The 26,353-nt window shown below is 37.3% G+C and overlaps 1 protein-coding gene across 3 annotated transcripts in view; it reads left to right on the top strand.

Annotated features, from left to right (window-relative positions):
• PLEKHA5 (pleckstrin homology domain containing A5) overlaps nucleotides 1–26,353 on the top strand; it is a 201,743-nt gene that overhangs the window by 1,714 nt on the left and 173,676 nt on the right. For all 3 annotated transcript variants that reach the window (XM_045829213.1, XM_045829211.1, XM_045829210.1), the window contains exon 3: nucleotides 1,097–1,154. In XM_045829213.1, coding sequence (XP_045685169.1) covers nucleotides 1,097–1,154 — 58 coding nt within the window. The remainder of the gene's footprint in view (nucleotides 1–1,096; nucleotides 1,155–26,353) is intronic.

The following is a 26,353-nucleotide window of genomic DNA, read 5'->3' as shown; positions in this document are numbered from 1 at the left end:
TGGCAAAAAGGTGGAGGAGGAAAGGGAAGGTTGGTGTAGCAAACATGAGATTACATTTTTAAGGCATTTCTGACTAATAACACCGTCATATTTCCTCACTCCTCTGAGCAGTATTTGACTTAAATATACCTTCCAATGTTTTGCATGTTTATTTCAACTCTGCTGGCCTCTTTGCCTTATGGATAGTAGCAGATTTATTTTGGAGACAATCTAGTATTTAAATTATTTAACCTAATTGTGGAATTGTTTCTTATTTTGGTTATGTGTAATGTAAATTTGTATCGCATTTTACCCCCATACATTTGATAACATTGACACCACAGAAAAATTTTATTCTCCTACATTATTTCACGTTAATAATTTAAAAACATGATTATGATTTTTTCTGGTTTGGTTTATTTGCTTTGACTCTGGTTTTGTACTCACATTAATGGCTTTTTATTTCAGAGAGGTACTGTGATTAAATCCAAGCCACTAGTCATTTGTAAGTAATATGTAATAAAGTTACCATGGTTCAGCTGCATTATTCCCAGGTTTATTACTTGAAACTTCACATCTCTTAAAGTCAAGTCAATAGAAACATACATGTAGAAGTATGTGATGTCAGATTTCTTTTCCCTTAATTTAGTACTTTGGAAGTTTTTTCTCATCAATGAAACTTCCTGGATGGATCATTTAGGTAGCTGAAGGGTATGGTCTTAAATAGACACATTATACCTGAGAAGGAGCAGGTGTTGATTTTAATGCACAGGTTTTTTGTTTTGTTTGTTTTGGCTTGCTTTTTTTCTGAGGGGGGGCAACCATTCATAGGTATTTTACCCTAGGATTAGACGGCTTCTGTTTGGTCTCTCTCTGATCATTAAAGTGTATACATCCTATCAGATAATCTCTGATGTTGTGATGCTTTTATGATGGTTTGCAGTTTGAATTGCTGTTTCCCCAAAAATATTTTATCTACTGTGAGCTTTATTACCAGTTAAACACTTTTTTGTTTGAAACCGACTTAATAAATGAAGATAGCTGATTGTGAAAAGGATTGAAACTTATTTTGTTGTCCTGGTGAGATAATACTAATTGTGAAATGTATGTTTTTTAGATTTGCCTACTGGCTGGGAAGAAGCATATACTTTTGAAGGTGCAAGATACTATATAAAGTGAGTTTTCTTATTATGTTTTTTCCTTGGCTATTCAAACGTTGCAATTAATGTTCAGTTGAATATTTGTATGTCTAGATAGGATTATGGTTTTTTAAGGTTTATTATGTAATATTGACTTCATCCTTTGTATAATGGTGGAATTTTGAGAGAAACAATGATACTCTAGTTTTTTTGTGTTATTTGCCTGGACATTCATTCATTGATTTGGAAATTGGACCATTTATGGCCACAATTACCTTTTTGGTTCTTCTGATTCCTGGGTGATACAGCATTATAACATTTTTGTCTTTAGCATGTTATCTTTTTTTTTGCTTTTTATGTGAATTTTTTCATGTGTTTTTTTGATCAGAGCTATTAGTAAGTAGCAGAAGTGAGGTAGATGTAGGGCTGGGTTACAGCCTGAGGAACAATGACAGGGCTGAAAGGAAAAACAAGTGTTCCCACAAACATCTGTTGGGTATCTGTGATGTGCTCAGTTTGTTTAAATATCTCAGTTTTTAAAATGTATCTAAATGTGTTGCTGATGTTTGTGATAGAATAAAAGGCTTTCAGTGCAGCATGCAGAGGGGAGATGACCAGTCACTCCTAACCTTTAAACTAATGCTATAAGAGATTGAATTTCTAGTCACAGTTCACTTGGTAGTACTTTGGGACAAATGCAATGCTTGAGGTCAAATTATGTAGGAAAAATTTTTATTCCCCAAGGGAGAATAAAGGTGGTTTTATTTTCATTTTAAATTAGAAGCTTATTTATTTAAGAGCTTATTTTTGTTGTTTTAAAATTTTTTGCTTAATTTTAAGGAACTGAAGCTGGAAAGAGAATAGATTTGAGTGACAGGTCAATAGTTGGTTAATAATTACAGGTACCTAGCCAAAGTTACCATTATTTCATCCAGCCCTGTAAGGTATTTTAGTAAATGACATTTTTAAGACCATGCCATACTTCCAGTGAATTATAATTGGTTGTTTGGCGTCAACAGTTTTTAGAACGGTATTTATATAAAATGTCAAAGCATATTTATGGGTATTAGAAATGCTTGCTTTTGGATGTAGAAAGAGGGAAAGCACAGGTGTGGTACTTCTGGATGTTTTTCAGTTGCAGCTTTTATTTGGAGATTGTGTTACACATTATTAAATGGATTAAAACTAAAGGTATGAGTGAAGTACAGCATCATCAAGTATTTTTTCTAGTGTTTATTTTCATCTTAATTTAAAGGCAGTTTTTATTGCCATGAAAAGAGATGCTTTTTCTTTTTCTTTTTCTTTTTTTTTGGATGTCTTGGTATTTCTGAAGATGGAGTTCATTTATTTTTATTTAATGTAACTTGAACTGCATCAGTCTCACTGATCTTACAAAAATAGGAGTTACACAACAATTCTTAGTTATGTTTTAATTTCTGTGACTGTGTGCATTCATAGATGAATGTTTGAGAGTGCAAAATGTTATTCTGTGTGGGCTGAATATGTATATTTTAATTCAGAACTAAGCTGTTAAAGAGAGACTGAGTTTTCTTCTACTAGCCATTTTGATTAGATTTTCTTTTATGCTGACTTAAACAAATTAGCATCTTTTTTGAGTGTCATGCCTAAGTAAGTTTTTCAGGAAAATGAGGACAATATTAAGAAAGCTGTAATTTTACTTTAACTCTGAGGACATTTTAAACTAGTATTTTTCAGTTATGTGCTGTTAAGAGACGGCTAATAATTGTGTCTAAAAGTAACAATAAAAAATTTAGGTTATGAAAGTAATTTGTTCTAAAATTGAGCATGTTAGGGAAACATCACTCATTAAACTTCCTTTATGTAAAATATATGATTTGTTGATTGATAGATTCTACTGCCCTTCCTTTCTGGATTATATTAGAGGACTAATTTTTAAAAAAATATTTTTTAAGATTTTATTCATTTACTTTTAGAGAGGGGAAGGGAGAAAGAAGGAGAGGGGGAGACATCAAAGTGTGAGTGATACTACATGGATTGGTTGCTTCTTGCATGCACCCATATGGGGACCTGGCCCACAACCCAGGCATGTGCCCTGACTGGGAATTGAACCAGCTACCCTTCTGTTTGCAGGCTGGCACTCAATCCACTGAGCTGTACCTGCCAGGGCAAAAGACTAATTTCTTTTAAGAATAGTTAAATCCCTAATGTAGGTTCTGATTTCCTAGAAACTTTTTACTTGTTTTTGTTAGTAGCAGTTAGGGATTATTGCTCAGAATGGTAGGTTACCAAAAAGAATTATCTTTGATAATTTTTGGTATTGACAATTGAGTCATTGTGGGTGGTAAGGCATCTGAGTGGGGAAGAGTGAGAAGAACTAGACAGTAGTATTTTTTTTAAGATTTTATTTTTAGACAGAGGGGAAGGGAAGGAGAAAGAGAGGGAGAGAAACATCAATGTGTGGTTGCCTCTCGTGTGCCCCCTACTGGGAACCTGGCTGGCACCCAGGTATTGAACCAGCGACCCTTTGGTTTGACCCCATCCACTGAGCCACACAGCCATGGCAAGACAGTAGTCTTAAACCTCTTAAAACACTTTGGAGGTCAGTCTTCACATCTTTAAATTAGACCAGCTGAGAAAGGCAACTTCTAAATTCTATCTAAATTTCTTTGAATTTTATACTGTTGTGAGAATTTACAATAATCTACGAAATAATGAACTCACAGTGCCAAGAAGAGGTGATGTGGGAAGGAGGGAAAGCTGCTTGGCTTTCCTATCTTGCTTAACTATTTTATTTTAGTCTCACTCGTCAAGCTTTTACAGAAAAGTACGATGGATGTAGTGCCCCAGTTGTGCGTGCTTTCTTTCTTCCTGGTGCTGCAGTTTGTACTTTGTGTGCATGCCTTCCCCGCAGAGCTGCATGAAACAGTTAATAGTGCTAATGTCAACAAAGGACTCGATTAGAGTAAGAGTTGTACAGATACGAGTTGGATAATCAGTTTAACGTCATACATTCTTTCAAATTGGTTTTTAATAAAAGTATACAGTTAGACCACAGAATATATAATATAGAAAATGTATTTTACTCTAGACCCATTTGGCCCCAAAATGGTAGTATTTGAAAATTAATTCTTTATCTTAAATATAAATATTTAATACTTTAATTTTTTTCCGAGAAAAGTACTTTTTCCATGTACCTTAAGGTAGCCAGCCTCTAAAATACTTTATTATGTGTGTGTAAATATATGTACACACAGTTTGAATTTGATTATTGAGTTTCTGTATTGTTTTTACAACTTAATTCATGCTACTTATCTTTAGCAGTAATTGTTAGTGAGTTTTATAATTTATAAAGTATAGCTTTAAATATTCAAATACCTTAGCTCATAAAGTACAGAAAATAATCTTATGTATTTAAAAGTTATAAAGCTCTCTGCTTACTCTGTGAAGGATACCACTTAATGACTCTGTAGTGACAGGTCATGGCAACTTAAAATGGATGTGTCGTTGACTGTTCCTTTGTGCCTCGAAGCTTTGAGATGGTTAATGTAAAGTGCCAAGGAAATCTTACAGCAGTGTTCTCTGAAGGGTGAGAAACTTTGCCCTGATTATTTAAAGGTCATTGTTTTATGTGGCAGGATGGGAGATGAAAAAAAGTCATTGCAGGATAATAAAATAGTATATAAATTTTGAGGTTGTATTTTCACATTGCTTTCTCCTTGACTTAAAATTTTTTCAGTTCTGAAAAAATGAACTTTTTCTTAGATATGCAAATAGAGCAGTGTTTGATTTTGACTAACAAAGTTTTATTTCAATATCTGCAATAGCAGGATCTAACGTGTGTTGAGAATTTCAAACTAACTTGCAGTGAGGGGAATTGTTACATGAAGTAGCTATTCAAGGATGTAAGAGAGAAAAAAATGTTTCTTCGTAGGTTATTACAATACAGAATAATGAGTGAAGGTGGGGAATAGGACATAATTGCCACAAGAATGTTAGAATATATTACTATGTATTTGATACTTAAAATTTGTTTGGTATATTTGGTAGTACTATAATATTAAAATTGGATTTTGATTACTTAAGCAATAACTATATATTGCTCAGAACAATTCATGGGCGTTGTATTTCTTTTTCATGTTCATAACAGAGTTTGGACTGTAATAAGTAATTCTTACTTGTGTAAAGCACTTTTTACTAATTCAGTAGGCAAAGCACAGCTAGGAATAACCTTCAAGGAGTTTGCAGTAAAAGACGTACATTAAAAGATGGAGATGGTGTGGGAAACATGGACTTACTTAGTGTGCGGCATTTCAGCATAGCATTAATTTAATCTTCACGGTAGCCTTTTGTTTTCTTTGTCTTTTCTCAGATGATGAAACTGAAACTTAAAGAGGTTAAGGACCAACTGTAGGTCATATACCTTCACTGCTAGTCACTGGCATTCAAATTCAGGGCTCCGGGCTAAAACCCTTCTATACCTAAAAATACAGGGAAGTAATAGCAGGTTTTATAATATGTATCCCTCTGTAAGTTGGTTGCTTGGGACTAGAGGTATTCTTTCATAGAAACAAGAGCAGAGGTTAGGTTAGTAGGCCAGCCTCCAAACAAAAGCTTATTCAACGCAAAAACTTGTTGACTAGTATGTATATTGACAGTGTCTTAGAATTTGGTCATTTCTTTTCATCTGTTGAATACTTGCGAATGCCTAGTAAATGCCAGGCACTATTCTAGGGGCTTAGAGAATAACGGGTGACCACTGTACAGGGACTCTGCCTTCCTGGAGCTTGCAGTCTAGTAGGAGAAAGACATTAAAACAAAAAAAGAAATGGGGAAAAATGTGATTTTAAAATGCCATTTTTATAAAGGGAAAGAAGAGTGTTCTGTGACAGATTAGGAAAGTTTGCCATAAATAACTGTTTCAATAATAAAATGCATGTAGACTTTCCAGATTGGGATACCAGGACTTGCAACCATATGGAATGTTATTGTGGAATCCCACTGTCCATCTTTGTGGCCCCAGGGCCACTGCTCAAGACTGGGCCTGCCCAGTGTCCTCTCCTTGGAATTCCCACGTGCAGCTTAATGCCTAGCATCCAGTTACTGTCTGAGGAAGCTGAGTCCATGATGAGGAAGGAGTTAACTGGGATAGAATAAAAGGAGCCTCCACAACTCAAGTGGTGGCATTTTGAGAACCCTTTCTGGATTTCTCAAATGATTTGTCCCCTAATCTGCATAGACCCCTCTGTGTGTTTTTCCTTATTCTCAAAGCTGGTGGGTGTTTAGGAAGGGGGAAGAACTGAAGAGTAGGAAAAGATGAAATTGGTTGTAACAGTGAGATGTGGAGGCCCTGGAGGCTAGCTAGCTAGATGTAAACATGCCTGTGTACCCACCTCCTGTGTACCCACCTCCTGTGTACCCACCTCTGTCTGTTCTGTGAAAAGGATTGAGTTCTTCAGTAGTGTTGGTTGACGAATGCTCTTCTCCTGTGACCTTTTCATTTTCCTATAACAGATATGCGTAAGTTGGTGTTACTGGTGAAAAGCTACATGTATATATGTGTATGTGTAAATTAGAGTAATAGTGTGAACAATTGATACTAGTGTCTGTCAGGTAGTGTCAGAAGAAAGCAGAGGAGGAAGAGGCAAATTGGCCTGCTGTCCTGGAAAGGCATGAAGGAGGAAGATGGGGGTTGAGCTAGGCCTGGGGGGTAAGGATGGAATTCACATGGGTTGATGGAAATGAATGGTAGGATAAATGCATGGGGGTGGGGCTATTACAGTGTGTGTGGTGGATAGTGATAGTTGGTAAATGATGTCAGCATAGAAAATGGGGGTAAAACTAGGAATACTATTTGGAGCTATATTGTGTCTGGTCTTCGAATGTCAGGCTCAGCTTTTTATTTTTTAGGCAAGCCACTGCATTAATGTGTGAAGTGAAGGTTTTAAGGGAGGTTTTAATATAGGCAGCATGGCTTAGAAAGGAAGAAGCCTGGAATCAAAGAGAACAATTTTGGGTCTGTTACTATCATCTAGGAAGTAGTTGCTTGAACCAAGTAGCAGTGGGAATGGAAAGGAAGGAGGCCATAGATTTAAAGATATTAAGGCCCTGGCTGGTGTAGCTCAGTGGACTGAGTGCAGGCCTACGAATCAAAGGGTCACTGGTTCAAGTCCCAGAGTGCGAGATTGGGTTGCAGGCCAAGTCCCCGCTTGGGGACACGTGAGGGGCAATCACACACTGATGTTTCTCTCCCTCTCTTTCTCCTCTTCCCTTCTCTCTAAAAACAAATAAAATCTTTAAGAAAAAGAATTCTTATTTAAAAAAAGACATTAAAAAGGAGTTGACAGGCCTTACAAGTCTTATGGAGCTAGGATGTTGGCAGGGAAAGAGAGGTCAAAAACCAATCATAGCCTTTGTGTCTGAGTGGCAACAAGAATGATGGGCACTGCCGGCTAGAATAAGTGAGCAAGGTGTTCCGGGGGGACTGTGGGTGGAGGTGTCAGTGATGGTTTCAATGTGAGCTACTGGGCATGGCAATTTAGGGGCTAAGATCTGGCCTTTTTATAAGACTCCCAGCATTATCATCTATTATTTCCTTATGCACAAGAAACACAACTCCCTCCCCCCAAAATCCTCTCTCAGCTACTTAATCGACTGTATATTAGAGCCAAGCTGGGAATGCCATCATTTGTTCAACAAATACTGAGTTGTTTACTGTGTGCCAAGTGATTTAGGCTTTGTCAGTGAAACAGAGACCTTAGTCTTAAGGAGCTTATATTTAAATTAGTGGGAGAATCAGTAATAAAATAACCACAAACATACCATTGTGGACTGTGATAAAACGCTGTGAAGTATACATCATGCTTTGACCAGCTCTATTAAGAGGACTTTCTCACAGGCATAGAGATGAGCCTGCCCCCGAAAGTTCAGCTGTGAAATCCCCACAGAATGGATCAGAACAGAGCAGTGCAAAGTCACCTGGAAGATGAATAATAAATAGCGTCTTGGTGTTGAGATTGGACCATAACCGGAGGGAGAGTGTTGCCATATCTAAAGACAGACTTGGGATAGGATTGGTGTGAGGTGGAAATTTAGAAAAAGGAGTAAAACTGTAGCAGAAGTTACTGAAGTTACTGCCTACTATTGAGTAGAGAGCAAGCCTTAGCCAACTGATTTTGATTATTATTTCAATCCCAGTGGTGAGGTCTCCCAATCAGTCATCCACTGATGCAGTTTTTCTTTTATTTCTCTTCACCACATTTTGAACTCATAATTATATGCCTTGGTGACGAGGATACAGCACTAACCAAAATAGACCAAAAAGCTACCCTTAGGGGGAGTGGGATGTCAGACTAAGTAAACAAATAAGTAAGTTGTATAGTATGTAAAAATATATAAACGCTGTAAGAAAAAATACTGAGCAGGGTAAGAGAATCAGGAGAGAAGAGTGATGAGGAAAGAGTATAGGAGAAAACGGAGGGGAAATCAGAGCAGTAATGGGCCGGAATGTGTGGGGGCCTCATTGATTGATGTGATTGGCTGTTACTCAGGGAGATGAACCACGGCAGGTCCAAGCAGAGGAGGAGACACATGATCCAGCTTCAGGGCCATTGATGAGGGTTTAGAGGGCTAATGGAGCCCCTCCAGTGTAAGTTCTGTTTCTCATCAGATTCTCTCCTTGTACTTCTTAGTACTTAACAGGATTATGATTAAATATTTAATTATGTAATTACTATATTTCTTTTAAGCTGCCAGTGATCATCAGTTACTACTGATTTAATAATAGCTTTTGGAGGGAAAAGAGAGACACGACCATATTATATTAAATAACCCCTCAATCCTTATTTCAGAAACACTGTGTTTTGAAAGTGTGTGTGAATCAAGGTAACACTTAGTTTAATGCCTGCTTACACACACTCCATATGGTAGGTAAGCTTCATGAAAAGCAGTCTTGCTCATCGCTGTATTTCGTCTCTTAGCCTAAGCCTTTCTCATAGTAGTTCCTCAATAAATATTTCTTGATTGAATAAATTTTGATAATGACAGCTTAATATCACGCTATTCAGAAACTTTATAATTTGGCTCTTTGTGAAATTTATTCTCCGTGTGACATTTATCCAACCCAGTATGAGTTACTAACCCAGTATGAGTTATTAAACCAGCCGTTTATCAAGTTCGATTTATGTGATTCTCCTCTGACTGACAGGATCTTCTCAGAGGTCTGAAGGTGGGACCAGATGTATGATAAAGCCAAGATAGGACAGAGACCTGGCAGGCCTGTTTGGAGACAACCAAGACCAAGGCCTTGCCGTTGACCATGTTGTTTCTATTTAGAAACTTGCACAGTTCAGGCTGCTGTGGTTTCCAGAGAACGAGGGAGATGTTGACATCTATACTATCAAGAATAGCTTGGCTCTGCTTGGGGATCGTTCAGGAGACAACTGGTTGATGTTTCTCTCCCTCCTTTTCTCCCTCCCTTCCCCTGTCTAGAATCAATAAAAGAAAAAAAAAATAGCATGGGTAAAGTGAATGTAGACGAAATCTGAAAATACTGAAATCAGTTGGTCCTATAGAAACCTGAAAGAAACAGAAAGTAGTTCTCCTGTTGTACAGATGATAGGAGTTTCAGAACCACTTGGGACAGAAGTTTCCTTGACCATTTGGGAGTAACCTCTGTGCCATTCGGGAGTTATTTGGTGAAGTGGCACGTAACCTGAGAAGCACCCAAGAGAAGCCATCTGGGCTATTGATACCAACTGCTCTTCAAGGAGACTTTTGCCTTACTTTCAGAGGTCGTACCTCAAGATGTGCAGGATGGTTTAGGCCTGGACCTAGCAGAATGGACCTAGCAGAATGAAGAGAAAGTGTTGAATTCTGAGCAAGAAACAATAGAAATCACTCTGGTACTGCTGTCAGGGGCAAGAGAGATTTGAGGAAACCAAGGCGGTAGACCTCACTGCGATCAGAACCCCACCCTGCTATGGTGGGCCAGGGATGCCCTGGGGTTCTTCTGAAATCACTGGCCACTTCAGAGAAGACGTCCCGGCATTGGTGCTTGAGTCACAGGCTATGGAAACTTGCTATTTATATACCTCCCATCGGTGTTCTAATTGGGTTTGGTTTTCCCTGTCCCTTCCAAATGACTTAGATTCATTACACATATTATTTCTTTGGATAGGTATGGACTTAAGAAAAAAAGGAGAGAATTTACCTTTGAGATGATAAAGAGCTTTGTTCTTGCCCTGGCCAGTATAGCTCATGTGGTTGGAGCATCCTCTTATAAACCGAAAAGTCTCAAGTTTGATTCCCAGTTGGGGTGTGCAAGAAGAAACCATTTGATGTTTCTCTCTCACACATTGGTGTTTCTGTCCTCTTTCTCCCTCTCTCTAAAATCAATAAGCATGTCCTCAGGTGAGGATTTTCTTAAAAAATATTTGTCTTCATATTGAATCAATTCCAACAGGATTTTCAGAACTTGGTTGAAGGTGCATATAATACCCATTTGATGAAATATTATAAAGCTGTTTAACCTAAAATTGAAAACGCGGTAAAATAGGACAATGTGGCAGAGTTTTAAAAAGAAATAAGGAACTCCTTGCTCAGTTTTTATAGTACAAAGCAGTGACAGAGGGAAAGTAATACGTTATATACTTAGTCATTTTCCCCCTCCATTGAAAATTCATCTCTTTTACTGCATTTACTTTTAAAAAGTTGCTCCATCACTGAATACAGATGCATTCTAGTAATGATGGCATTTTAAAAAATTTAGTGAAGAAATGTCAGAGGATTCCGAATCAAACTATCAAATAAATGTTTATGTTGGTGTTTGTGCTTTTTTTCCAAGCTGTTTTACAATAAGTGTTTTTTCTGATTATAGAAGTAATTTTTTATTTTCTTATTTTTTAAAAAGCTTTTATTTACTTTTTAGAGACAGGGAAAGGGAGGGAGAAAGAATGGGAGAGAAACATCACTGTGTAAGAGAAACATTGATCTGTTGCTCTTGCACGCCCACAGCCCAGGCATGTGCCCTAACCAGGAATCGAACCAGTGACCTTTTGGTTCTTAAGATGGCGCTCAATCCACTGACCCACTCCAGCCAGGGCAGTGATTCATTTTTATGATAGGACATTGGAAAATACTGGCATACAAAGAAGGAAAAAATAAAAGTCACTCACTCGTGTTATATGCACTGAGAATTTCTATTAATATTTCTTATATGTGCATAATCATGCATATATTTTTAAAGATTTACATCATATTGCTAATACTGTGTTGAGTATTATTTTAATTAAACTTACGTTGTGCGTTCTCATATCATTATATACTTACTCAATAGAAGTTTTACTAACTATGATTTGTCTTAGGAGAAAAATTCTTATATAACATTCTAATATGGATGTTTGTTTTATAGACTTGGAATTATTGGGAAAGGGTGTGAGCTTTTTAAAAGGTTTATCACTCAACTTTTTGCCACATTGCTCTCTAGAAAGTTTGTATAGACTTATGTTCTCTCCCACAGTTTATGAGAGTGTATGAAAGTGCTGTAATTTGTCCATACTTAAAATAAATTCTCGTGAATGGACTGGTAAAATTTAAAGGTAACTGATGGAGAACCTATGCGGATTGTTAGTAGTTGATTCCAGATGGTTGGCGACAGTGTTAGTCTTTCAGTTATCTGCTGCTACATAACCAGTTCCCCCAAAACTTAATGGCTTAAAACAACAACAGTTGGTAATTCTTCACCTTCTTTTGGGTTGACTGGGTTTAGCTAGGCTGTTCTTCTGTTCCATGGTGTCACTGAGGTCACTTGTGCAGGTAATCTTCAGCTGAAACGGGGCTGTGGCTAGAATATCCAGTGTCTTTTTCCTTGTTCTGTGTTATCACCTAGTGGTCTATTTAGAGTTTCTTTATATCTTGACAGTTGGCTTCTAAGGGGACAGACTCCAGTGTGCTAGCACTTACAAAACCTCGACTTGCATCACGCTTGTTTATGTCCTGGTGGCCAACACAGGTCACATGACCAAGGCCAAAATGAAAAGTGAGAGAGGACTGACTATACAAGCCTGTAAATACTAGGAAGTGTGGTTTGTTTCAGACCATTGATGTAATGGAGCACCAGAGATGATAAGGGAGTTTCAACTAGCACTTCAACGCTAACTGATTGGGAGTAGCAGTTTGGAACACTATTCAGATTGGGAGACCAACTTCTGGATCATTAAGAAAGCATATTGTGATACACTAATGATGTTTGCAGGGGCTTAGGTGAGAATGTGGAAGCATTTACCATCCTTAAGTTAATGTCTACGAATTTATATCATAAAGCCATAAACCTAGAAACTGAAAGTACTTTATGAGCTTGCATGTAAGCCCAAGTAGTTTAAAAACATCTGAGTATTTGAGTAAATTGAATCTTAAGCCTCTGTTCATCCTGGTTTCACGTTGACAATACAGTTGGTAGTATAAGTTAGCCATAATTGGTATCTTCTGCTCGATTAGTTTGCAGAATACCCATATTTTATACCAGGACTGCTCTTTTCCATTGAGGAGTGAAAAAAATTTAGCAGGCTTCATAGATGAGGATCAGAATACCTATAGTGATGATTGAGAAAGCTCAGCCTAGGGTTGTATGTGTGGATGGATGGATAGAGTCATATGTGTATCAACATGTGTATGTGAATGTGTGATTCGTAAATACTTGACTGGGTTGTTAACTTGACCTTTGGATTAATTCATGTGATGTAACTAGTAATCATCTGTGACAATTTAAGGTCAGATAGTGTAGCCTTCTACATTCCAAGGAAGATTTATTGGAAACTGTTACTCTTCCTCCTGAAACAGTTTGTGGAATCTTTTATGTTTCCCTGCCCCCGCCCCTGAACTCTCCAAGAGGTTGTACGAATCAACAGTTCGGTTTATCTTTCCAATCTACTGTTTCTGCATTTACATGCATGTGTATGTGTACTTGTATGTGTATGTGTATTTTTACAAAAATGGGCCTGTTCTGTATGTACTATTCTTTGACTACCTTTTTACTTAGTAAACATCTTAGGTCTTTTCATGTTAGTAGTTAAAAGTCAATATCCTCATTGTAATAGGTGTAAAATATGTTTTAATAATTTAGTTATACTCGTGCTGGACATTTAGGCTTTTCTCAATTTCTAAAACTGTTGCAGTGAACATACACATAAACTTTGTGGTCATGTGCAAATATTTTTATAAAATAGTTGTTAGATTTAGAATTGCTGAGTTAGGCTGTAGGTCTATTTAAGCTTTAGATACAATAAAATACTGCTTACTTAAGCTCTTAGAGGAGGTATGTGCAAAATAGAAATGAAATTATTTTTATAAATTTGGAAAAATAGATATGTTTCTCAGAAATGGTTTGCACTGAGAAATTTCTGCATTTCAAGAAAAGAATGATAAAAGGACAAGCAAATCAAGTACTTATTTTTTTTTTTTCCTTACAAAAAGAAGTCCCAGGTCTGTTTTGGACATTTACCTAACAGTCCAGATTTTTATAATATCAACATGAATGATTTTCATTCCAGCTGCTGTTCTCTTTTTGTAGAGCTGCAAAAGAAACTCTAAACTGAAAACAAGCACTATTATTGGTGGGAGAAATACAACCCTGTCATACGGTTCTAAATCCTTTCTGCAAGTAATATTTCCTGCCTGGCCTCCTATTAAAGCCTCGTTTGCAGGTGACACTGAAATTAAAATACTTCACAGTTTTTGGCTTCAAGTCCTCAAAACCATTAAAAGAGAAATGTAATAGCTAATCTAAGTTGAATAGATATGATTAATTAATGTTGCTATGTAACAAACCATCCAAAAAATGTAGCGCCTTAAAATAAGAACTATATTATTATGTACACATCCCTGGGCAATTTCTCTAGTTTCTCTTGTTTCCTGTTGTCTTGAGATCAACTATGAGTCAGCTAGGAGACTTGGCTCATCTTGGCTGGTTAGAATGGCCTTACCTGTACTTGGCTCTCTTTGCATGATCTCTCGTCCTCTAGTAGGCTTGCCCAGGCTTGCTGTCGTGGTGAAAGCAGGTGTCATTCATGCCAGGAAAGTGAAGAGCGCAAGTGCTCTAGCTCTTGAGGCCTGAGCTCAGAATTTGGACAGCGTCACTTCCGCTACTTTCTGTTGGTCAAAGGAAGTCACAAAGCCAGCTCAGAATCAAGGAGCAGATACATAGGAAGCATTGGAAACATATTGTAAAGCTTACGGGGATTTCAGTTGTGCCATGTTATGTTTTGGGGATGACAGGGTCCTAGAATTAAGGGAATGAATGGCTCAGGTGGTTGAAGGGTCTTGAAGAGTAGGGAATAAACAGTTGCTGTTTGAGAGAGTGCGGCAGGACGCCCGTTGTCCTCAGGGGGAAGTCTTTAACAGCCAGGGTGTTGGGGTGATGCTTTGAGAAGAGATTGAGGATATAGGGGAGTTTGCTAATGATGGAGGACCACTTCACAGGTAGTTCAGTTTACAAGATAGAGGCGAAGTGGAGGCTGGGTCAGGGACTGACAGAACAAAACCTCATAGGGCTAATGCTGGTTCAAGGGGTGGATTGGGAGGTAGAATAGAGACGGTCTGAACCTGGGCATTGTGAGGCTTAATGGATTTAGGTTCAGTAGAATGTTAGAGAAAAGTGGCCATGCTGGAGACCATGACATTTGGCCTATGGTAGACATCGTGAACCCTTGGGATACTGAGCAGAGATGAGCTCATTTATTGCTTTGGTATTTGTACTGTAAGTTTTTCCAAAATATTTTAAGTATCTTTTTATTAAAAAATGACATTTTCCAAATGTAAACTATTTGAAAATATGAAACATTAATGATACATGCAAATGCTAAAGGACAATGATTTAATTACTTTTTGTAGTGCTACAGACCAAGGACTAAGTCAAGTCTAACATCCAAGGATCAGGATTTTCTGGTCAATATTTTCTAATTTTTGTTTATCAAGTTTTTTTACATGGGTATTAATGAAATATTTAAATGTAAATATTTAATCTCATCTTTTGCTGTTAGTCACTTTCAAAGTTGAAACTGTGTAGTGAACCAGACCAAAATTTCATAATCTTTAAACCACAAAGTTGCCTAATAGGCAACAGAATAAGAATAACAACAGTAGAAGATCTACGGATTCCCAGAACCACCTGGAAATACCTTGACTATAAACTCATGAGTAGGGACTCTGTAACATGAAGAATAATTGTTAATAATTACTTTCTGGCCTCTGACTCTTCGGTTACCCTTGTTCTGTTGGAAGTGCAAGGCAGGTTAAAATAGTCGGTGTAACGTAAACTGTCCAATGCTGGTGAGTGTACTTTATGCAGTTAGCAATAGTCCAGTCTCTGTGGGTGAAATATTTTATCACTTTTATCTGATGTAAGACTTTTTAAAACCTTTTTTGAGTATATGTTATATTTCCTTATGAAGAACTTAATATATACCAAATAAACATAACTTGTCAGAGATGAAGGAAAACAAAATGAATAACCACTACACTTGATACTCAGCTTTAGCCATAGAACATGCTCAAACCTTTGAAGCCCCTCCTTGACCCCACTCTTCGCACCCCCATTGGTAGACACTGTACATTATTTTGTGTTTATAATATTCTCATGGTTTTCTTTAAATGTTACAATTGCTTGAGTTCACATATAGTCCATGATTTAATTTCCCATTTCTCCTTTTTAACCTTTACAATAGTGAAGTCACTCTGTATGTGATTTGCTTATTGTGTTAGATAAAATTATTTGTGAGATTCATCCACAGTTGATGTAGTTTATTTTTATGTCTGTAGCCTTTTATGCTACAGCATATACTGTAGCTTAACCGTTTCCTGTTGGTGGATATTTATTTCCTATCCTATTTTATGGCTCTTGTGTGAACATTACTGTGTGTATCCTCAAGCACATTTATAAAGATTTCTCTAGAAAAATAACTGAGTATAATTGATATCATAAGGTATGTGCATTTCAACTTTATTGTATACATTTAAATTATTTTCCAAAGTGGTTGTGCTATTATAATCCCTCCAACATGAGTTCTTGTTGCTTTATATCTTTGTCAGCACTTGATACTGCCCAGCTTTTATATTTTTGCCAATCTGGTAGTTGTCAATTTCTTTCTTTTTCCTTTTTTTAAAGACTTTATTTACTTTCAGAGAGAGGAGAAGGGAGGAAGAAGGAGAGGGAGGGAAACATTGATGCATGAGAGAGAGATCTGTTGGTTGCCTCTCCCACTCCCCCAACCAGGGACCTGGCCTGCAACCCAGGCATGTGCCCTGGCAAGGAATCAAACTGGAGACCCTTAATTTCGCAAGCTGGCGCTCAATCCACAGAGCCACATCAGCCAGGGCTGAAATGTTTCTTTATTATGGCTTTTACTTTGTTTGCTTTTTAAGAGAATTACTTGTATTAGGAAATAGTTTCCATTTTATAATCTTGCCTTTTGAAGTTTCCTACGTTGTTTATTATCTCTCAAAGTTAGTATTGCAGGGACCTCCCTAGGGGTATGCTCTTTAGTTGGCAGAGGGGTCAAAAAGATTAGATAGGAGCATTTCCTTTCTTTGTTTTTTCTTTTAGGGCATAGAACCAAGCCAGTTATTACAACTTTTGGGAAACGAAAGAGGAAGTAATTAGAGATTTTGATAGAGCTTTATGAAAAGTTGGATAGGAAGTTGGTTGTATGGAGCTTCTCAGGTTAGAAAGCAAACAACATATATTATTGGTAAAACTGTATATGACCAATGCGAATTGTTTCAGTTTTGTTAAGAAAGCACACAAAAATTCAGTATGCTATTTAGAGTAAATGTTTATGGGATCTAAAATGATAACACTGCTGTTAGGCCATTACTGTGATAATCTTACTCTACTTGTCACTTCAGGACTTTCTTTCCTTTTTTCCTGGCTTTATTGAGAGACATTGGACATAAACCAAGACTTTTTTCTTTAAAAAGCTTCCCAGCAGTCATTTTTTTCATCATAACCTTCTTACGTATGTGTTTGGTATGAACTCTGGTTAGGAATCATGATTTTGTTTTCTTCTTTCTACAGAACATAAAAAAAAAAATTCAGGCATTTACTCAAATATTTGAGCCCCTAGTATGTGTTAAACATTGACTATCTATTAGGAGTATTGGAATGAGCTGGACAGACCTGGCCTTTACCCTGCGAATGTCGTAGTCCAGACACAAAGCCTCTTGCCTGACTTTAAAGTTTTAAATATTCAAATAAACTTATATTTATATCAAATGAAAAAGAAGAAGCTGAATGCTGTGTTACATAATCTGCCAGGCACTGGAATGCAAAGATGAAACAAACAAGGTCTCAAACTAGTAATACTCAGAGCTTCTTAATTGATTTCGATAGATATTATTAAGTCATGTAACAATGTTTATCCCATACCTGCTCTTTTCTAGGAATGGTGCTAGACACTGGAGATTAAAAAATGCATACCAATAGTGGGGTTTTTTACTTTTTAAGATTTTGAGAAAATACTTACTTGGTTTAGAGACTACATTCATGTTACTTGTTCTAAGTGCTTGTCTACTCGTTTTATGTAATATCTGCTATTTGTGGAACACTTAACTATGCTCTAGGCGCTGCTGAGTGTTTTATATGCATTGTCATTTATTACATATGCCATAGGGACCTACCCACCAGTTGCTGAGCATTTATGTACCTCTCCCAATGTAAGCATTTCATCTCCTTGGAAGTGAGGAGCCTAAACCTTAGAGAACTGGCAGGCCTGGGATTAGTGTTGGGGTAGGTTGGCCCTTGTGGGTGGGTTTGCACCCTACTGGAAAACATCTTTGAGCAATTAACCTTTATGGTAACACTTCATCTGCAATGTAAAAATAGGTAATCAGATTATTTAATATTCACTAGGTTTTTTTAATGCAGCAGAAGTTTTGAGTAGTACCCACATAAGGAATTTATCAATCCTTTTATGGAACCTATGTCATATCTGTTATGACCAGCTTTTTAAGAAAAAAAAATTTTCAACACATTTTAACTGATATAACTATTGTCTTAAATCGGGATCAAATTTATAATAAAATTTGAAAAAGTTAATTCTATAAAATTAGGTTTCTTTTCTTAAGACTTCATTTTTTTATTGTGTTTTTTCCCATTACCATTCATCCCCTCCAACTACCACCTCTCCCCTGCTGTATACATACCATAGTTTCTTATAAAGTGTCCTGTGTAAGAGTAGTCATCTTATGCTGGCATTAAAAATTGATAACTTGAAGAATCTCTGTTTTATAGTACATTTTTGCATGTCCCCTTCTTGATTTTTTATGGGCCTGGGCTTCCTTCGACATTACATTTAAAACAGGAAAAAAAGAAAGAGGGAACTGGTGTCTAAAGTAGCTATAAAGAAGGCATTCACCTGCTAATGTATTATTTCACTTATATTTGAACATATCCCTGCCTCCCCAATCTCTGTGGCTATGGTAGAAATATTGGTGTGGTTTTTGAAGTGTGAAGAACGGGGCTACTTGCGGTTGTGATCTAGTGGTATAAACCGACCTGGGTCTAAGCCAGCTTGTTTAATTAATTGGTATTATTGCAGCAATAAGGATGATTTTCATTTGCCCATTCTTCATATATTTTAAATCCCTTGTAAGTGATCTGGCAGCTCTTCATTTTATTTTATAAAAATAAATTAATTTTTATTTATTTTTTAAAGTATATTTTATTGAGTATGATATTACAGTTGTCCCAATTTTTCATACTTTGCCCTCCTCTGCTCATGATCCCCTATCCCTCCAGCAGTTCCCACCCCCCCCTTAGTTCATGTCCATGAGTCGTGCATATAAGTTCTTTGGCTTCTCCACTTACTATACTATTCTTAACGTGCCCCTATCTATTTTGTACCTACCAATTATGCTTTTTAATCCCCATCCCCCCTTCCTCCCTCCCAGCTGATAACCCTCCAGATGAACCCCATACCTATGAGATTTTGTTGCTGTTGTAGTAGTTTGCTTTGTTTGTGTTTTTTTTTAGATTTAATTGTTGATAGTTGTGAGTTTGTTGTCATTTTAATGCTCATAGCTATGATCTTCTTTTTCTTAAATAAGTCCCTTTAACATTTCATGTAATAATGGCTTGGTGATGAAGAACTGGTTTAGGAACTTTACCTTGTCTGGGAAGCACTTTATCTGCCCTTCCATTCTAAGTGATAGTTTTGCCGGGTGGAGTGATTTAGGTTGTAGCTCCTTGCTTTTTATCACTTTGAATATTTCTTTCCAGCCTCTTCTTGCCTGCAAAATTTCTTTTGAGAAATCAGCTGAGAGTCTTATGGGAACTCATTTGTAGGTAACTCTCTGCTTTTCTCTTGCTGCTTTTGATTCTTTCTTTATCTTTAACCTTGGCATTTTAATTGTGATGTGTCTTGGTATGGTCCTTTTTGGGTCCAACTTGGTTGAGACTTTCATGCTTCCTGGACTTTTTGACTATTTCCTCTGCCAAATTAGGGAAGTTTTCTTTCGTTATTTTTTCAGATATGTTTTCAATTTCTTTCTCTTCTTCTTCTGGCATCCCTATAATTCAGATATTGGCACATCTGGAGATGTCCCAGAGTCTTCTTAGCATTCTCCTTGTTTTTTTGAATTCTTATTTCTTCATTCTGTTAGTTGAATGTTTATTTCTCTCTTATGTTCCAAATTGTTGATTTGAACCCTGGCTTCTTTCCCTTCACTGTTGGTTCCCCCTGGATTTTTCTTTATTTCACTTAGTGTAACCTTCATTTCTTCCTTTATATTGTTGCCGTACTCAGTGAGTTCTCTGAGCATCCTTATTGCCAGTGTTTTGAACTCTGCATTTGAAAGGTTAGCTGTCTCCCTTTCATTTAGTTCTTTTCCTGGGGTTCTTGTCTGTTCTTTCATTTGGGCCATATATTTTCATCTCCTCAATTTGGCAGCCCCCCTTTGTTTATTTCTGTGTATTAGGTAGAGCTTCTTTGGCTCTGTTTTAGTGCACCGATGGAGTTGTGTGGGGTAGAACCTTAAGTATTTGCTAGAGTGGGCAACCGGCTTCACCACTTTGTAGCCCTGTATGTGGGGGAGGGGTTGGACGGGGGACTATGTTGCTGCCTGGATGCTGGCGGCTTGCTTTGCACTCGCTTCATTTCCAGTCACTTCACCCACTTTCTGTATGCAACTGGCGCCTTTCTAACTGTTGTCCTGGTGGTGGTCCCCAGAGTGGGTGGGATTGCGTACGTTCTAGGACCATGCTGGCCCTTTAAACGGACTCTTCTGAGACAGCAGCAATTTCTTCTGCAGCCCCAGTTTCTTTCTCTTCCCAGTGCTGGAATTGGGCAGTCTGGCCTGGGGCTGGGACTGCCCCAAGGTATCCCTCCTGATTTTTATCTGCTACATGGGAATGTGGGACCTCCTGTTCCACCAGCCACCTTGCAGCCAACACACCATGTTCTTTCCACCCCTCCTACCCATCTGGATGAATATGGTTTCTTTAAAACCTTGCTTGTAAAGACTTACATGCAGTTTCATTTTCTGGCAGTTCTGGGTGTTTTTTTGTTTTGAGGTTAGTTGTGGTCCTCCTTGTGCTTATGCAGGGAGGCGAAGCATGTCTGCCTGTGCCTCCATCTTGACCAGAGTCCTCATCTCTGCTTTTAAATGGCTTTGAATTAGAATTAACTCCTGAATAATTCAACTGATGTTGTACAATTTAGAGTATAGATCAGACAGTAAATTACTGATTCTAACATTCTGAGTATTTTCTGGTGTGCCTCTAACTTTCACTGGGCACAAATGGAAATCCTCAGCCTCTGTCATAAAAAGGGTTTGTTACTGTTGAGTAATACAAATTAAAACACAGCTGGGAATGAAGTAGTTAGCCCAGTCTCCCAGACATTAGCCTCCCTCTGTTTATTTCCTCCTGTTTGTATTCCTAGAAGCAAACAGCTGTGCATTCAGTTTTATTCTTTATTTCTTTACTTAAAATCTGGATCTCAAAAGAAACAAACTGTGCCTTTATGTCTAGAAAAATTGCCTTATGCCTATTTTTTTAAATATTATTAAAATATTTTGGGGAGTTACCCTCAATTTCACCATCACCCGTTTTCATATACTTGTAGCTGTAATCTACATATCTTTTAGTACTCTGCTTTTTGCACTAGATGGTTGCTCTAACATTTTCTTACTCATCTACAAGTCATTATAATTTTAACTTCTGCTTACAGGGTGGGGCAAAAGCAGGTTTACAGTTGTTTGTGTGGAAAAATAATACAATAATTAAATAATAATATAAGGCAAAATGCTGTGTTTTGTGTACTCACAACTATAAACCTATTTTTGCCCCACCCTGTAGTATTCCATTGTTAAGCACTTTGTTTAAAACTCTGTACAGTTTACTTAATACCGAAATAGCTTAAGTAATGAATATCATTCATTTCAAACATGGTTTGTTTGTTTTTTCCTGGACATTGTACTAATTAAATATTTTCTTAAAGCCATTATGCCTGTGCAAATTAGAATAGGTCAAAAATAGTTTCAATTCAAAGGTTCAATTGAAAGTCAGGTTCAATTGAATTAATTTCAATTCAAAGAAAGTCAGGTATGGGTTAATTTGAACAGTTGAAATTACTACCCAGAGTCTTTGAAATATTTCTTTATCTTAAATATAGGTAAGGGTTGTTTCACAGGTCTTAAGGAGTTTATTTTTTATGTATATCCAGGATTTCATGTTCATACTTTGCAGTTTATGTGTAGTTGACAGTAGTAAGCTATTTATTATAGCTAGAGGATGTGGCTCCTTCAGAAAAACACTCTGTGTAGTGGCATTAAGGAGATCTTAGGTAGGGAGGGCATGGTTGACTTCTGTGACTGTTTTAGTGGTAGGCCCTCCGCATCTACTGCTCTCAGCCTCCTCCTCCCTCCAGCCGCTGGTGACAATTGCTTATTCTACAAAGACTGCAGTTTTGTAATGTAAAGATGTATCATAACATATTCCACTAATTTCCTGTTTTCAGTGGTTAGTTAATAATATAATATCAAATAATTCTTTTGTTACTAAAATAATTTAATTCTGTAGAAAACATTCTTGAACATAAATTCCTTAAGGCATTTTTTCAGGTACGTTCACAGGGGTAGAATTATGGGTCAACTAGTATAAATTTTAAACTTTTTATACTTTATAATGAAGTGTATTAAATTTGGGGTGGGTACAAAAGCTGTATAATCTTAATATTGTCCTAAGAAATATTTTCTTTGTGACTAAAATATATGAATAAACACTAAAATCAAATCAATAATAATAGCATTAATGATAATAGTTTGCATTTCATTCATAAAAGAAAGCAGTAACGTTTTTGTTTTCATTTAAATCAGGGAATTTATAGTGGAAACAATGTTCTTTCATTGAAATGTTGGGCACTCAGTTTGTTTTTTAAGTTATATTTATTGGGGTGACATTAGTTATAAGATTATAAAGATTTTAAGTGTACAGTTCTACGATATATTATTTGTATATTGCATTGTGTCTTTGAAAAACCAATTTAAGCTTTTACAAATTTAAGTCCTTTATTAGCAGGGATAGATATATTAATATTTTATGTTAAAAATGTCCAGAACATTCCCCAAAGAAAATAGGAAAACTTAAGTCTTTTTTTCCCTTAGAGGGAGAGGAAACATTGATGTGTGAGAGATACATCAATTGCTGCCAACCAGGGATCTGGCCTTCAACCCAGGCATGTGCTCTTAATTAGGAATCGAACTGGTGACCTCGTGGTTCACAAGCCAGGGCTTAATTCACTGAGCCACACCAGCCAGGACGTAAAACTTGAGTATTTGATGGAGTTTTTTTCTCTTAGTCTTCAACTTCCATTTAAATTTATTTTATTTTACTTATTTTGCCCTGCCTGGTTTGGTTTAGTAGGTTGACTATCATCCTGGAAGACAAAAAAACATCACTGGTTTGATTCCTGGTCAGGGCACATGCCAGGGTTTCAGGTTCAGTCTCTGGCTGGGGGCATGAGAGAGGCAACCGATGCCTGTTTCTCTTGCACATTGATTGTTCTCTCCCTCTCTTTCTCCTTCCCTTTCCTTCTCTCTAAAAATAAAATCTTTAAAAAATTTTAATTATATTTTATTAATTATGCTTATACAGTTGTCCTGGTTTTCCCCCCATTGTACCCCTCCACCCATCACTCCCTCAGGCAATATCCCCACCCTTGTTCATGTCTGTGGGTAACACATATAAGTTCTTTGGCTACTCCCTTTCCTATACTGTTCTTTACATCCCCATGACTATACCGTAACTACATATTTGTGCTTCTTAACCTCCTCATCTATCACCCATCCCCCACCCCCTCATTGCTTTATCTTTAACCTTTGGCATTTTAATTATGATTTGTCTTGGAGTCAGCTTCTTTCCATCCATCTTGTTTGGGACTCTGGTGCTTCCTGGACTTGCATGTCTCTTTCCTTCACCAAATTAGGGAAGTTTTCTTTCATTATTTTTTCAAATAGACTTTCAATTTCTTACTCTTTCTCTTCCTCTGGCAAGCCCTCTGAAGTGAATGTTGGATTGCTGTCCCACAGGATAATAACAGTGTCCTCATTATTTTTTTAATTCTCTTTTCTTGTCCTGATTGGTTATTTTTTCCTTCCTTGTGTTCCAAATCATTGATTTGTTTCTCAGCTTCATCTACTCTACTGTTGTTTCTCTGTAAATTGTTATTTGTTTCAATTAGTGTATCCTTCGTTTCTGGCTGGATCTTTTTTATGCTGCTGAGTTCCTCATCAAGTTCCTTGAGCATCCTTATGACCAGTGTTTTGAATTCTGTATCTGACAGATTTCTTAATTCCGTTTGGTTTGGTTCTTTCTCTGGAGTTTTGGCCTGTTCTTTCATTTGGGCCATGTTTCTTTTGACTTGGAGTCTTGGTAGTGTGGCCTAATATAGTAGGTGTCCTGTAGGGTCCAGTGGCACAGCCTCCCATAACACCCAAGCAGGGTATTTGAGGTGTGCCCTTCCAGTGGGCTGAGTACCCCCTCCTCTTGTAGTTGAGCTGTTGCTGCTGTCAGATCAATGGGAGGGATGCACCCAGACCAGTCAGCTGCAAGGACTGGCTGTGACTACTTCACCACCAGCCTCCTCCCTCCATGGAGGATGTGCTGTGCAGGGCAGGGTGGGGGTGCTCTGATGTGGTCTGTAGCTGTCCACTGGGTGTGCTGGGCCTGGGGTTTCCTGGGTGGTGGAGGCCAACCTCAGCCCCCACCTGTGTTTTGCCTGGGGCCACCCTGCCTGAGCTATAAAGCAATCTGAGGTGGCTGCTGCTTGTGCTGGGCTTGGGGATTCCCAGGGGATGCCAAGCTATGAATGGAGCTGCTAGTTCTGAACCTGGTGCTCCCTGAGGCCAGCTGATGCTTGTTTGAGAGGATTTAGGAAGTTGTGCAGCATGAGCCAAGACCAGCCATTCATATGGAAAAGGCTCCTGGGTGGGCCTGTAAATTGTTGGGGCTTAGTCTCTGGGAATCTCCAAGGTGGTTCAAACAGTGTTAGCCAGGTTGATGGAATCTTAGATAATGGCACCAGTCTGCTGGCTCAGGCTGGATGTATGTGGTTTCTTTAATTCCGTAGTTGTCAGACTCCCATTCAACTAGATCTCTATAGGTTCTGAGCAGTGATTGTTCTGTATCTTAGTGGTAATTCTTGTGTTTGTTTGAAAAGGTGAGCCGTATCTGCCTATGCTGCAGTCTCAACTAGAAGTCTCTAGAAATTTTTTAAAAAATTTTAATTAAGTTTATTGGGGTGACATTGGTTAATGGGATCTTATGGGTTTCAGGTATACATTTTCATAATAGAAGATCTGTATTTGCAAAGCAAATTGACTCTCTCTCTCTGGTTTGAGTCAGTCACTGGTGTTCACTGGAAAAACACTTCAGTAAATGTCTTAAAACTTCCATCAGAATTGGCCAAAATGTGTTTCTCCTTCGTGCCTAAGACAAATGTTGTTACCTTGTTTGTAAGAAAATCTTTTCTGTATTAAGAGCTAACAGACTTCATAGCTGTGTATTAAAATACAATCAATACCCTCTCTTCGTGATGTTAATCTGTCACCCAAGGTTGAAAACTACTATTTTTAAACTCTCAGATTTAACAAATTGGCTCTCGGTCAAAGAAAAAGTCAACCTTTTATAGATTAAAAATGGAGCTTTCACTTTTCTGGAGTGTGTTGGCCACTCTTGTTTCTCTAGGATTAGCAGGTATTGAAATACTGATGTGTTGAGAATGTGCCAGTAAAACAACTTCTAGGAGCAAAAAGTTTTTGGCATTGAAAGAAGAGGATTTACTATAACATATGTGCTTTTGGAAATTAGCCAAGATTGAGTATGCGGATGCCAGCTTCAAAACAACTCAGAATGTTCTTTCCTTCAGGGCAAAGGAAAGAAATATAATCTTGATATTTAAATTAGTTATCTCTTAAAAAAAAAGTAGATTTTCCTGGAGCTATAAGGTAGCCTTACTTTTGTTTCCATAGTATGGACTTTTACGCAATATTTATGTAAATAGAAAAAAAACCCCAAGACAAAACCCAAACCAACGTTATTCATCTAATGCAAATCAGATCTTTTAACTTCTGAAATGCAATTAGACTGTGATGCAATCGTTTTTTTTTGGGAAAATGCAGGAAGTTCACAATTAAGTTTATTGCTTTAGCAGTTGCTTTATATTTATGTTGAAACACAAGCTTATTTTAATATATAATGGAATTATTATACATTTGCTTTAGTTTAATAAGTTTTTCCTTAGTACAGAACTTACATTTAAGTAATCTGAATGAGAGGAACAAGTTGCTGTTCCAACTCTTATTTTATTCCCACTGGAAGGTTTTTAGCACTAAATGCCTTTATTCAACAAGTTGCTTACTGAGTTCCTACTGTGTGCCAGTTGAACTTGGATTTTTTACCCCCTGCAAGAATCTTGGTAGGTAATTGAAAAAATAACCACTAATTTATTGCATTATTCTTCATGAGAAATGGGTTTCTTAATTTTGACTCTTATTTGAGTGTTACTTTGAACACTTTTGGGGGAAATGTTTTCTGTTGAGGCAAGTAGGCAAAGAAAATGGTTATTTGTGGGTAAAATGGGTTATTTTTTATTGTGAACTCGCTGGATATAATTAATTTATTTCTTCGATTCATTTCTATGAAGACAGTTTTTTTTCCTTACAATGTCATTTTAAGATGTAAAGGAACCAAAACTATAAGGAAG

This window comes from Phyllostomus hastatus, unplaced genomic scaffold (assembly GCF_019186645.2).
Source record: "Phyllostomus hastatus isolate PE091 unplaced genomic scaffold, TTU_PhHast_1.1 phas_scaffold_93, whole genome shotgun sequence".
NCBI lineage: Eukaryota > Metazoa > Chordata > Mammalia > Chiroptera > Phyllostomidae > Phyllostomus > Phyllostomus hastatus.
Note: the sequence above shows the minus strand (reverse complement) of the source record. Positions and strands in the feature narration are given on the sequence as shown.